General features: G+C 42.9%; 1 protein-coding gene across 1 annotated transcript; it reads right to left on the reverse strand.

Moving 5' to 3' along the window:
• Window positions 1–1,552: 1,552 nt before the first annotated feature.
• Window positions 1,553–6,971, reverse strand: zgc:114130 (uncharacterized protein LOC570332 homolog). Its single transcript, XM_040131689.1, has 2 exons — window positions 6,807–6,971; window positions 1,553–5,083 (listed from the first exon to the last, which is right to left on the reverse strand). The coding sequence occupies exons 1-2, from the start codon at window positions 6,861–6,863 to the stop codon at window positions 3,824–3,826; spliced, it is 1,317 nt and encodes a 438-aa protein (XP_039987623.1). The 5' UTR covers window positions 6,864–6,971; the 3' UTR covers window positions 1,553–3,823.
• Between the last annotated feature and the right edge of the window lie 6,103 nt (window positions 6,972–13,074).

A 13,074-nucleotide genomic window follows, 5' to 3' on the forward strand; every position in this document is an offset into this window, starting at 1 on the left:
CTCTGTCTCTCACACACACAAACACAAACTTTGTCTCCCGGGGCCATATGTTGACCCGCGGTGGACCTGAATACAGCCATCTGCCTGCCTCTCCTATGTCCCACAGGGCAAGAGTGTGGGAGAATGTCTATCAGGCACAATGCAACACACACACACACTCACACAAACACACACACACTCACAGAAACCATACGAGCACACACATGCCTTTAACCCCTTCACAGCCACTAATCACTCCCAGACAGTCAGGCCATCTCATGTCGAAGGTGACAAGATAATAGCTCTTGTGTGTGTGTGTGTGTGTGTGTGTGTGTGTGTGTGTGTGTGTGTGTGCATGACAGGGAGATTCCTGGAGGGTCAGCCATGCATCTTTAGCCCTCTCTCTCTTTTTTTTTTTTTTGGGGGGGGGGGGGGGGCATTAACAATGGAAACACCAACTTTGTGTTTAAAGCAGATGAAACTACTACTTGCAGGGTAAACAGGGTTTGTCCCATTGAGGGACATGTGAGGGGATGTAACTGAAGCAAAGGAGAAGAACAAAGTGAAAGGGGAAGGATGGAATCATTGGAGGCAGTGAGGGAGAAGGGAAATGGGTGGGAGCCTAGGGTTGGTAAGATTAAAACCCAAACAAAAGACTTCTTATCTCCACATGAAATCTTAGAGGCATGACAACACACACCCACACGCACACACACATATGTACACCAGTGCCCTGCTATCCTACAGAACAGTGGGCGGGGACAGGCATGAGTGGGCGAACTGGCTTAAATCAATTTTGATTTGCAAATTTTGAATCAGAAAATGTGTAACTGGCCCTGACCTTTTAAAATGCAAGACCACATCGTAGCACATTTCTTATTTTCATAACCTTTAAGACCTCACATTAGTCGGCAGTGTCCATGGTTTGCATTTGCTTAATTATTCATACCCTTTCCTCCTGCCTCATTTGGGAAGACGTGGAAAGCTTGCTAAAGCCTTAAGGTTTAAAAACCTGCTAAGATTTTTATTGACCCAAGGAGCAATCATCAACATTGGGTTGTAAGCACAATCTTCAGGCAGAGGCTGCATCATGGAGGAATTTAGTGAATAATTTTCTGCTCCCCGGTGCAGTCTCACCTGGAAATATGTAGGGTCTGTTGTGTTTCAGTTCTGTAGTGTAACTTGTGGATGAAAATAGAGGTTTCTAGTGTCTGAATACACACTAGAATAAACTAATTAAAATTCACACTAAAGGAAATTTTTAAAGCTCTCTTTCCAGTGCAGCTATCCAGTGAAATCCATGTCCCAGTATCTGATGATTTTTTTAGGTTTTCAGATAATGAATCTAGTCACTTCACTTGAGTCTCAACCTAATAACAATAATAATAATAATAATAATGAAGAAACTAAACACCTGCCATAAAAATCAATTAAATTCTTAAAATTCACAGAGCTCAAAACAATACTCATTGTCTTATCACTCACTACACCCCTGGTCTGAGATATCAACTTCAGAGTGAAGCGTATTAGCTTTATCTTCAGTTTTGACATTGTGTGCAGATACAGGTAACCTCATCTGTACTGGGCCACTGGTGAAGTAGGATCTAAAATGAAAACCATAAATGACAGTTCAGTGGTTTCATGCTTGGTTCCTTCCTGCCTGCAACTTGCATCTAAAACGTCACAAATGAGTTAACATTGTTGCAAATACACTATAACAGCATATTCTACAGGGAAGGAAACCTACAAAAGCCTCGTAACTTCTGCATTGCTGCATCAGCACCGCAATACAAGGTTTCCGAGCAGAAGTGCCTGTATGTGCATGGATTTTACCTCTACAGGATGTAGTAAAACCCTGAGAAGGTGAATATATAAAATAAACTAAAACAGTTGATTAAAAAAAACAAAAAAAACAAAACTTTATTTCCAGTACAAAAAAAAGCAAAAGAAACCCAAATATATTAAACTTGATACAAGCATAAACAACTCAAAGTCCTCTATAAATACGTTAAAATAAATTAAAGAAATTAATTTACTAAAGATTATCACCTTTAACACTGAACAGGCCTCAAACATGTTGATGAAAAGGCAATTTTAAATAGACCAGTAACAGCACAGTGTCTGCTCATCTAACAAACTACATCATAAACACACAAAACAGCCAAGTAACATTTCTAAAACACTAAGCATACATACCCTAACCCTACAGTATGCTGGATCTAGCACAGTAAGGCAACAAACCCGGGGGCACGGTATACATGTAACTGTGCTTCACATTTGTAACAGTACAAAGTCGTAACAGGAAGAATTAATACTGAATGACAGAGAGATGGAAGATGGTCAGGTGAGAGTCACAAAAACATGAATATTCATCAAAAATGTAACACCAGTGCTGCCTGTGGACAAGGTAGGAAAAAAAAAAATCCCACTCCTGGGAATGTTTGTGTTTAAGATAATCTAAAAACACACATTAGCGCAACAAGTCTTCTTGCCAAAGGTAAAAAAAAAAAAAAAAACAGCATTTTCATGAAGTAGTAATTTGACTTGACTAAACTTCTGTGCCAAGTGCCTTGAAACCCAAGCTATGCTCACACCAACAGATGGCATCTCATTTAGGTGTTTGTCCATCTTTGACTCCCAGGTTAGATGGATTTCTGTAAAGCCTGCGTTTTGTGCTGGCACACTTCACATATCAAAGCCCATAAAATTTGCATCTCCTGTTTTCCCAGCTGACAAGTCATACAGATAACATTATGTCATTACCATGGGATTTGTAAAAGTATGATCAAGCCCACTTGGCTTTTGTTGTAAGCTCAAACTGAGTACCTCTTCTTCCTCTTGTAGGGCAGGTTAAATTTGGTAAATTTGGCATTTTACTGGTGGCAGCCTGTCAACAATGCACAACAGACAGAAGAACAACATCTTAACATAGAGACCTGAACTCACACTAGCTTATGTGACTAAATTTAAAAAAAGATTCACAACCCCTCCACACATCTCTCTCCCAAAACACCTAGAAATCTTGGTTCAACACTAACATGACCTGTTAAATAACGCTACAGGCACTTCAGTTGTTTAAAAACGTAACATTCAGGTTCAAGGCCATTGATCTAAACATAACCTCAGACTGTACAGTTATCGGGGGGGCGGGGGACAATTTCACCAGCTTATTAAAACACAATACTGTGTATAGTTAATGGAAAAACAACAACTCCTGAACACAGGTCATATTGTGTGTTTGTCCCACCATAATCAAAAAGTCTGAGCTACAAACAGATGTCTTTGGCTTTATCACATTCTTTAGATCAATCTGAAGATACTGATAAAATGTACATATGAATGGAGTGGTTGGACTAAACAACAGGTGGCACTGAGGCCAATCACAGTGATTACAATATGTTTCTCACAATCTGCCATCTCAACATACTTTTTTGATAAGGCGTCAAACACTTCCATCACTATTAGACTTCTATCTTGATATGTACTCTGTTTTGGTGGCAACACACATTTTAGTTTCAGCATCACTGTGGCTTCCCTTACGCACGACAGCGGCATTTATCCACCAATATCTAACAGGTGATCTCTTTCAGCGTTCTGAGTCAGTTACTAAAGTCTTTGTTTCCTTTGACGCCACACAGGTGCAAAGAACGTGTGAGGTGTCGGTCCAGTGGCTGTGTGTTAGAGGGGAATCTGAATTTGTATGTGTCAAATGTATGAGCATTATGTGTGCTTGAGCAGGGATGTGTGTGCTGCATATATTGTGTCTAAACAGACTCTCCAGGGTCTGTATGTCTGTGTCTGAGTGTATGTAAATATGTATGTTTGTGGTCCAGCACAATGCAGCCTAAAGGCAGAACCCAGTAGCATCCTCAGGAACAGAGAGCTGACTGAATACAGCCAGGCGTCTGCCGCTGCCTTCATTAATGCCACCGCAAGATTCTGAGCCACTGAGTGAGCTAGCAGAGCTGCTTCCATCTTGGTCCTGATCTGACAGAGAGGTGTAGGACAGGGATCGGGCACCCAGTGGCCCTGAAAAGACCCCAGTAGCACTGGGACTCTGCCTCAGGGAAGGGGAGTCAGTCGGAGAAAGCCCACATGGAGAGCAGCCGGAGTCTGGGGAAGGCAAGAATGGAGACCGGGGATCTGTTGCATTGGCCTGGCCCACTGGGGGTTGGTGCTGAGGGGAAGGGGAGGCCTCGAAGGCAGAGTCCATCTCCAGGAAGGCATGAGAGAGGAGGTCAGTGATGTCAGCGCAGGAAGGAGGAGAGGCTGAGGGAGCAGATGTGAAAGAGGCGGTGGCAGGAGGAGGATGAGCAGTGAGGGCATGCTGAATGGCTTGCTGAGGAGCAGAGGGAAACCCAGCAAAGCTGAAGCTCTGTCTGACGAGAGGAGGTCTGTGTGTGTGAGAGGAGCAAGGTGGCTGCTGGGGAATGCTTGAGGAGGAGGAAGAGGACGAGGAGGAACGAGAGAAGGAGTGCTTCTTTTCTTCCTCACTGTTGTGGACAAAATGGCAGCGGATCCCATAGGGGCAGAAACCGATGGTGTGAAACGTACGACACGGCTCAGTTTTGTATTTTGGATGCCTGCTAAGATCCCGCAGCTCCTCTGGCCCGTGAGCAAACTGGCACTTCCCACCATACTTGCACAACCCATTCTCGGTGAAAGAACGGCACAGTTCAGTCTTATAGCGTGATGAGGAAGAGGAGGTGGAAACAGATGATGTGGATGAGGAGGAGCTAGTGTTCAGTGCAGTGGGGCTGATGTCTCTTTGGGAGTGCTTTATGTCAGTCCCGGGCCAGCCTAGACTTGCTGCTGCAGTGCTGCTGGTCTCTACCATGCTGACGGAACGCTGGGCAAGGAAGCCTGACTTTCCCCACTGGGAGGAATTAGCTAGCAGGGAGGGCAGCGGGCTCTCTGACTGCTGCCCCCATTGGCTGGAAGTCAGAAATACACTGTCTGAAGGGTCAGTGGGGAGACAGGAGAGAGACGAGAGGGAAAACGATGTGTTGCCACGTGGCTGACCGATGTAACCTGGTGTTCTCATAGCCAGACTGAGGGATGGTAGCGGTCTGTTTGACTCCCTCAGGTCGAGACTGAGTAACTGCTGTATAGACAGACAAGAACAGACAACAACACAACATTAGCCCATAACTTTTACAATGAATATCCGGTGATTCATTTTCAAAAATCACTGCGGGATGTTCTTTGTCCAGTGATTGCACTTGTCTATTAACTGACATGTGTTGACAGAAACTACAGAACAATTGAAACACAGTTGTGCTTTTTTTTACATAACATTTTATGTTTGTGAGTGTGATTTCTGGTAGGTATTACTTGAAATATGAGGGTTTTTTTTGTGTCTGGCACCCTGAATAAATTTATGTATAAAGAACTGAATTTAATGGATACTAAATATTGTTGTACAAGAATATACGAAAAATGTGAACTTTTGCCAAATGTTCAATTTTTGTGAACTTCTGTCAACCCCTACAGTGTTTTGTTTTGTTTTTTGTCATGTGATACAGACGCAGATGAAGTTAGCTATAGGTACTTCAGTCAGCAATATGTACAGTGTGACCCACCCTCTTCTGTTTGTATTTTGATCATCTTAATGTTGTCTAGTATAAATTTCCTCTCAGGGCCTAACAGGCATCGATTGTCTTATGCAAACAGCCATAAGACAAAAATGAAGATTCAGAAATAGATAAGAGCACACTCTGATGCAATACTCAAGGCAGAGCAGTAACGCTGTAAAACCCAGTGTGGTAAACCTTGACTGTACAGTACTGTATTGGCAGAGGAGTAGTTAAAACCCTGATGTGCTTATCTCGGTGACCAGCTATAGGACTGTTCAGACTGGCCACAACAATAAGCTGAGTTGAAAATTGAAACAACAACAACAACAACAACATCTGAATTGCTGCTACACAGCTGCGGTTCTTTTAAAAACTTGCCAGATGCATTTGCAGACTAACAGCTAACCACCCGTAATTCCTGCACAAACTGTATCAAAATCCAGCAACAATCTTTCCTACCTTTTTAAATCCACACTTAACAAGACCTCCAAGGTTCAACCTGGCATCCTACACATACTTGCATCTTCTATTGAGATGAAAACAGGTAAGCACGACTTACAGCATGCTGCTATACACCGCAGTATAGTACAGTTAAAGCCCTCGTCATCATAAAATAATGATAATAATAATAATGGTAATAATAAGGATAATAATAATAGCATTGCATTACTTGCTTTAATTCCCAGTTACAGAGTTAAACATCTCCTTGCTGTCAGCGCAGCCTGACAACTGCGACTAGCAACTTTTGGTTGTTTTTAAGCACAAAAAGTTCCGGTTGTTTACGGGGGTGTTTTGATTCAACCTGTTGGCGTCGTCTACCGTTTGCAAGCCACCGATATCACTTGTAACCTGCCAGGTCACCAGTGGTGGCAGATTTCTAGCTAAACTAGTTCAACTCAGACTCAACGACCGGGCTGGCTAATAAGTAGGCAGTTTAATGGGCCCATGCTGCGATGAACTGTAACACCAGCCTCAACGAGGCTCCCACTTTGAGACAAGTTATCCTCGGGTCCGGACTAACTTTCAAATCACATAAAACCCTCGGGGGCTCGATTAAGCCCCTGGTTAACAACAAACAGTTAAAACACCGCAGCTAGAGACTCAGCTAAAAGAAGGTGACTGGAACAGATGAAGAGAGCAAACAAGCGTAAAGTTAGCAGAGTAGCTAGCTAAGCTAACATTAACCCCTCCACTGACCTAGCCGATTTTTGCTCCACTCTCCGCTCAACTTTCTTTGCGCTTTTCGTTTACCTTGCACATCATCTCTTCCAGGTCAGCAAACTGGTTGAGTTTGGGGTAAGATGGCATTTTGCTGAGTTATGAAAAGCTTCGTCCGATCCCGTCTGCCCCCGCAGTGATAAACGTGGGCAACTCGCTGGCATGAGTTGGCTCGAAGTTTCCAGCAGCGTCTGCGGTGCCAAACAAGCCCAAGACCCGGACCACGTGTGGATTTAAAACCTAAAACTTGCGTTAGCCACTCCCACGCCCCTGAGAGTCAGCCCAGAGCTGTTTTCACCAGACCCAGCGGTCCTGAAAACTGCGTGAGGGCCCCCCCAGGCTCGATGGAAAATAGTTTTACCTGCAATATTTAATTCCCGTGTGTGTGTGTGTCATTCTTAGCTTTAAAGTTAGCTTAATGATTCAAGTGGCTCAGTACAGCAAATTTCCAACAGGCACTTCTGTGTGCAAGATGTTCTAAAAGGGTGGACATTTTGATTGGACCTTTTCCAGACAATTTTTAAAAAATATATGGTTTTGAAATACTGTGATCAGCTGCTGCAAAGTGAATACATGAAAACAGTGAAATTATTATTTTTTTTTTTTTTGCCACACTCGTCTGTATGTATACATATAAAATAAGTATAAAGATATCAAATTCTTTTGAGCCAAATAATTACGATGTGGAGGAGGTGGAGGGGCTGTCACTGGTAGTAGCTAAAAGAAATTAAAGAAAGGTTATAAAACAAAGGGAGCCACAAGAAAAAGACAGAAAGCCGAGAAATACAGGTGTTTGCAAACTAACACCCACACGACAAGGCAACCACAAAGAAAAAGGAACACAGGCAGAAAAAAAGGAGAACTGAACATTTGGGTACAAAAGACAGTCTGGAGACAGCCTAGCCCTATGAGACAGACAGAGAGGAGCGAAGGCTTTGATTTCAAAGGTAAAGGTAGATGTGTGAAAAATTCCACTGCAGAGCAGAGCCATGAGAGTATCTGACAGTCCCTCTCTCACAAAACACAGCCACAGACACAGGTTTGTTTCCATATCTTTGCAAGGACCGACAATGTTAAAGCAAACATTTATTTCCCTAAACTCAAACCTTAGATTCACCTAAAACCATAGACTAATCTCAACCCAATTTATAACCCCAAACCCAAGCCCGGAGAAATCAGCGAATCACTGACAGAGAAGGTCTCATTCTCCTACCATCACTGGTAAGACATTTGGTCCTCACAAAGATAGAACTTCGAGAACCCACACCCAAACAGGTCGGCCAGGAGTGAAGTTGTCACACCTCTGGGATTGTAAGGAGCATTGCAACGGCATGCCCAGCGGCCTGACGAACTGGCAAACAGTTGGCTGCCACTTCAGGGAGAGAAACAGCTTTCAGTTTGTTCTATACAGTTCAGTGCTTCTAGTGGCCGGATATAAGGGTTTGATTCCCCCTGGGGAAGGTCCTGCTAAAACTGAATGCATGAGCACGTATGTTTAGAACAAAAGCAGCGAGTAGTTTACATAAGAGATATTCTCTTTTTTTTTTTCTAGCTTTGAAATGTACCCTTTTAATCATTGCATATACTAGAGTTAGTTTAATGTGTTTTTAATGAGCTACCGACCTACTGAGGTGCAACACAGAAGAAGTAAGTAATGCCCTCTGGAAAAAAGAAGAAACTACAGAAATTGCGTGAAAAGATTGCAAAAAATAAATATTTAGAGTGTTTGGCCCCACTCTGAAGAAAAAGTCTGATAGTTTTGGAAAGCAGCTCATAACTCTGAGCCCCCTTTACAAAGATGAGTTCAGCTGAGAACAAAGCATGCCGAAAAGCTTTGTTTTGGTCCAGCCAAGTGGTCACCGTTAAGTGTGTGCATTTGTGTGTGTGTGTGTGTGTGTGTGTGTGTGTGTGTGTGTGTGTGTGTGTGTGTGTGTGTGTGTGTGTATACATGCATGCCTGCGTTTGACAGAGGGTCTCAATCCCCCTACCTCCCCTGAGTATTGTGATGACGTAATGGTATAGGTACATTCTACCACTCTACAGCCTGAGGGTTGTCTGAGCCAGCCGTGTTTTGACTTGTGTGATTCGTATGTGAAGCTGAATTGGTGCCCTTACTCACATTCCTGTGGTGTCCTGATGTCCATCATGTCTAGGACATGTGCCGTGTAAACATGACTCCCTATATGAGTGATAACATTTCTTCTCTCTTTGCTCTGTCTTTCAAAATGACCACAAAGCTATCTCCCTAAAGAAAATGAACATTCATTCCTTGTCACTTCCCCTGAAACCACTTTCTCAGTCCTATCATGTAAAGTTTAGATGCAGTATCCTCCAGATATATTAGATTGTGTCGAGATGCAATTAAGATGGACTGGCAGTTCTCACCTGGCATCAAAATGCATTCCCAATGCATCTCGAGTGACCTTTTGTTATCGGATTTCACTTCCTGACTCAACTTTGATCTCATCTTTAGGAAACTCACTGCATTTTAACAGAAAAAAAACTACACATTGAACATTGCCATAGTTACTTCATATCTTCCTTGCATTACAAATAAAAAAAAAAGAAACAGGTACATTTATTTCACATAGGTGAATCAGCTTTTTTTTGAGTTTTGTTGTAGATTATGCACAATTGGCTATGGTTGAAAGGGGACGAACGACATGTGGAAATCAAGCCACCTTGCTAACCACCGGGACACCACAACGCCCCACATATGTGGACAAATTTCCAGACCACCTCCAAATATGGTTGTTTCTGATAATACGACCCAAGGTGCATTTAATGCAAAGTGTGAACAAGTGCTAATTATATTGCGACTGACCTTCGGGTGCTAACCCAGATATGAGATACTTTAAGAGGTTGCAACCTGAGATGAAGACCACCACTGTGAACAACAAGCAATTAGCAAGATGTCAACAACATGAGTGCCTTGAGGTAAGCAGGCCATTCTGTTAATTTGGATAAGTAAACAAATGTTATCTATAAAGAAGCTATTTGGTCAGCAAGTTGAGTTTACTTCTATAAACAAATCTCTTTTGGGGGAGTTGGGGATTACTGAGCGTGTGTGTGTGTGTGTGTGTTGGGGGGGGGGGTGGTTGCTTTCTGAAGGAAAGGGGGAGGGGAGAAGGGAGGAGAGGGATTTGAAAGAGAGTTCTGGCTTCGTGTTGAGTCCAGCTGGGCTAGAGGACCTTTGGAGCACAATGAGCTCAATGAGCTGCAGAACCTACTAACAAACTAATGGCCCGCCCTCTGCGACTCTACCCCCAAAGATACACACACACACACACACACACACACACACACACACACACACACACACACACACACACAGACACACACAAACACACACACACACACACACACACACACACACACACACACACACACACACACACACACACATGCTCGGTGGAAATAACAGAGGGTGGTGAATGGGTGAGATAGAAGGGCTTGTTAGAAGGAAAGAAATGGGGGTGAGGAGAGGAATGAAGGGGCAGGATTGGGGACTATTAAGAAGAAACAGGAAATGAGAGAGAGAAAGAGAGGAAAGTGTTGAAGGATTGAAGGTGAAGCAAAAGATGGTTGGTAAAACTTGCCCCATGCCCAAAGTTGTTTATGTACAGATTTGGTATTAATCAACCAGATACATAGTATTCCAATGCTTTGTCAAATAATCTTCCTACAGTGGAATAATTAGCCAAGTCATTAGAAACACATTTGCAGATTCAACATCTGTTTGATATTAAAAGAAATTTACAGAGGTGACATGGCAGTGTGGGGTTGCCTATGACGTCCTACTTTATTGTGCCACTGTTCAACAAAATGTTTTTGAAGAAACTGATAAAATAAAATAACTGAGCCGTACATCTTTTCTAAAAAGAAGAATGCCCAGTGAGAGCCAGTGTGGAGTGAAACATTTGTGTTGCAGCAATAGTTGTATGTGCTTGTGCGTGCGTGTGTATGTGTGTTACAGAGAGGGAGACACACACGCACTTGCGCACTCAAGCTATTGAAAGTCTCATGATTAAGTGAAGTCATTCCTCCACAGCTTCTTCAGATAAGAGGCTACCATTACCAGTGAAATAATAAAAGGACGGGAGGAGGGGTTTGTAGACCTGATGAACATCTGCTCCGCTTTTCCTCCCCTTTCTTCACCCCCTCCTCAGCACCGTCCTTCTTTCACAATGTACCCCCTGCCCAATTCGCTTCTGTGCGTGTGTGCGCATTTGTGCGTGTTTGTGCCTACAGAGGGTGTTTGGGATCCACAGAGTGTGTGGGATTTAGGAAAAGACGTTTCCCCGACAGTGGGATTTTATCAAATGCAGAGGTGATACCCTCAGTGTTAGTATTAAGTGATGTAATCGAAAGCAAACTAACACCACCTTTTCTGCCAAACTTAGCATCTATTTTATGATACTGTGTGCAAGAAAATTTTGTTAACAGTTTGTCATTTATGGGAGCATCATCCTGAAATCCATTTAAGTTTTTTAGAATTGATACTTTCTGTGAAGCAAGCTTAGCAAGACTGAAAAGATAACACCGACAAAGAGAGGAGAACAGTTAAATGATGTAAAATATGTATATTATACTAAACCTTCAACGTAAAGATGTGACTGCTACCTCATGAATAAACATGATGACCAGAGTGGCTGCACTGGAATGTTCATTTATGCATAAATACATAACAACTACGACTCTCTCTCTTATTTCTGTTGAATGCACACACACACACACACACACACACACATACACACACACACACACACACACACACACACACACGCACGCACACACGCACGCACGCACACACGCACATACACATGCTCACACATCCAGAAACGCCGCACAGTAGGGTTCTACTCACAGGGCAAAGGTCATAACCTAACCTTTGACCTCTGACATCACCACCTCCCTCTCCTCATCTTTTGCCCACTGGAATTCACTCCTGTGGATTCAATTAGAAAGCTAGAGAGGAGGAGAGCGAGAGGACGGCGAAGGTTGAAAAACGAGATAACAGTGACAAATGTCTGAAGACAGACCAGCATGGAGAAGGAGACAATTATTCAGGGTGGAGAGTGTGTGACAGTGATGGGGGAGAGTTGAGACATTAGTTCTTTGGGCGCATTTGTTTTTGCAAAAAAGCAGTCAGCTGTGCTTGTGTTTGTGAGTACATCTGATGTCCAACAGCAGACATACTGGGGTACACCATATGGCCAAAGGTATGAGGACACTGATCCCATATTTTTTGTACTTTTTTCTGGGGAAGTTTTTCATGGTTTAGGCCTGGCCGCTTAGTTCCAGTTGAAGGAACTCTTGCTACAATATACAATGATATTTCATTGGTACTCATCTGTCTTATTATTTTTTAGCTTATTCTTCTTTTTAAATCCCATTTATGTGTGTCTTTTTTTATTGCATTATGTTTCTTTTATATCGTGTCTTAATACCTTTTGTGTCTTATGTAAAGCTCTTTGTATTGCCTTATTGTTGAAAGGTGCTATACAAATTGACTTTCCTTGCCTTGATTTTTTAGACAATAGTGTGCTTCCAACATTTGGGTAAGAATTTGGGTAAGGTTATCTGAAATGTTTTGGAGGAATGTAGAAACTTGAATGGGCTGCACAGAGCCCTGACTTCATACCCATTCGACATCTTTGGGATGATCGCCCAACAGTAGAGTCTTCCCAGATGGTTAAGGCTGATTTATAGTAGCATATTTATGTCCATTGTTTTGAAATGAGATGCTAAACAATACACACACACACACACACACACACACACACACACACACACACACACACACACACACACACACACACACACACACACACACACACACACACACAAACAAACATCTATATAAAGAAAAAAAAAAAATCTCCCTCTTCGCTCTTCTGGACAGAGACCTCAGATGTTGTACCCAGAATCTTTTCTAGCTCCTCTTTCAGCCCTTGGTATTTTTCGATCTTCTCCTGTTCCTTCTTCTTGATGTTGCTGTCGCTTGGGATCGCTACCTCTATCACTACTGCCTTCTTCTGTTGTTTGTCGATCAACACGATGTCTGGTTGGTTAAGCCATCACCAGTTTGTCAGTCTGGATCTGGAAGTCCCACAGGATCTTGGCTTGGTCATTCTCAACCACCTTAGGAGGTGTCTTCCATTGTGACCTTGGGACCTCCAACCCATACTCAGTGCAGATGTTCCTGCTCACTATGCCAGCCACTTGGTTATGGCATTCCATGTACGCTGTTCCTGCCTGCATCTTACACCCTTCTGCTATGTGCTGAACTGTCTCAGGC

Source organism: Xiphias gladius, chromosome 7 (assembly GCF_016859285.1).
Source record: "Xiphias gladius isolate SHS-SW01 ecotype Sanya breed wild chromosome 7, ASM1685928v1, whole genome shotgun sequence".
Classification (NCBI taxonomy): domain Eukaryota; kingdom Metazoa; phylum Chordata; class Actinopteri; order Istiophoriformes; family Xiphiidae; genus Xiphias; species Xiphias gladius.

Bases quoted from the DNA above. Each gene is read 5' to 3' on its own strand.
- zgc:114130 (XM_040131689.1), bottom strand. From the start codon at position 6,863: ATGCCATCTTACCCCAAACTCAACCAGTTTGCTGACCTGGAAGAGATG. The intron at 5,084-6,806 runs GTAAACGAAAAG...CTGTCTATACAG, and splicing joins TGGAAGAGATGATGTGCAAG to CAGTTACTCAGTCTCGACCT.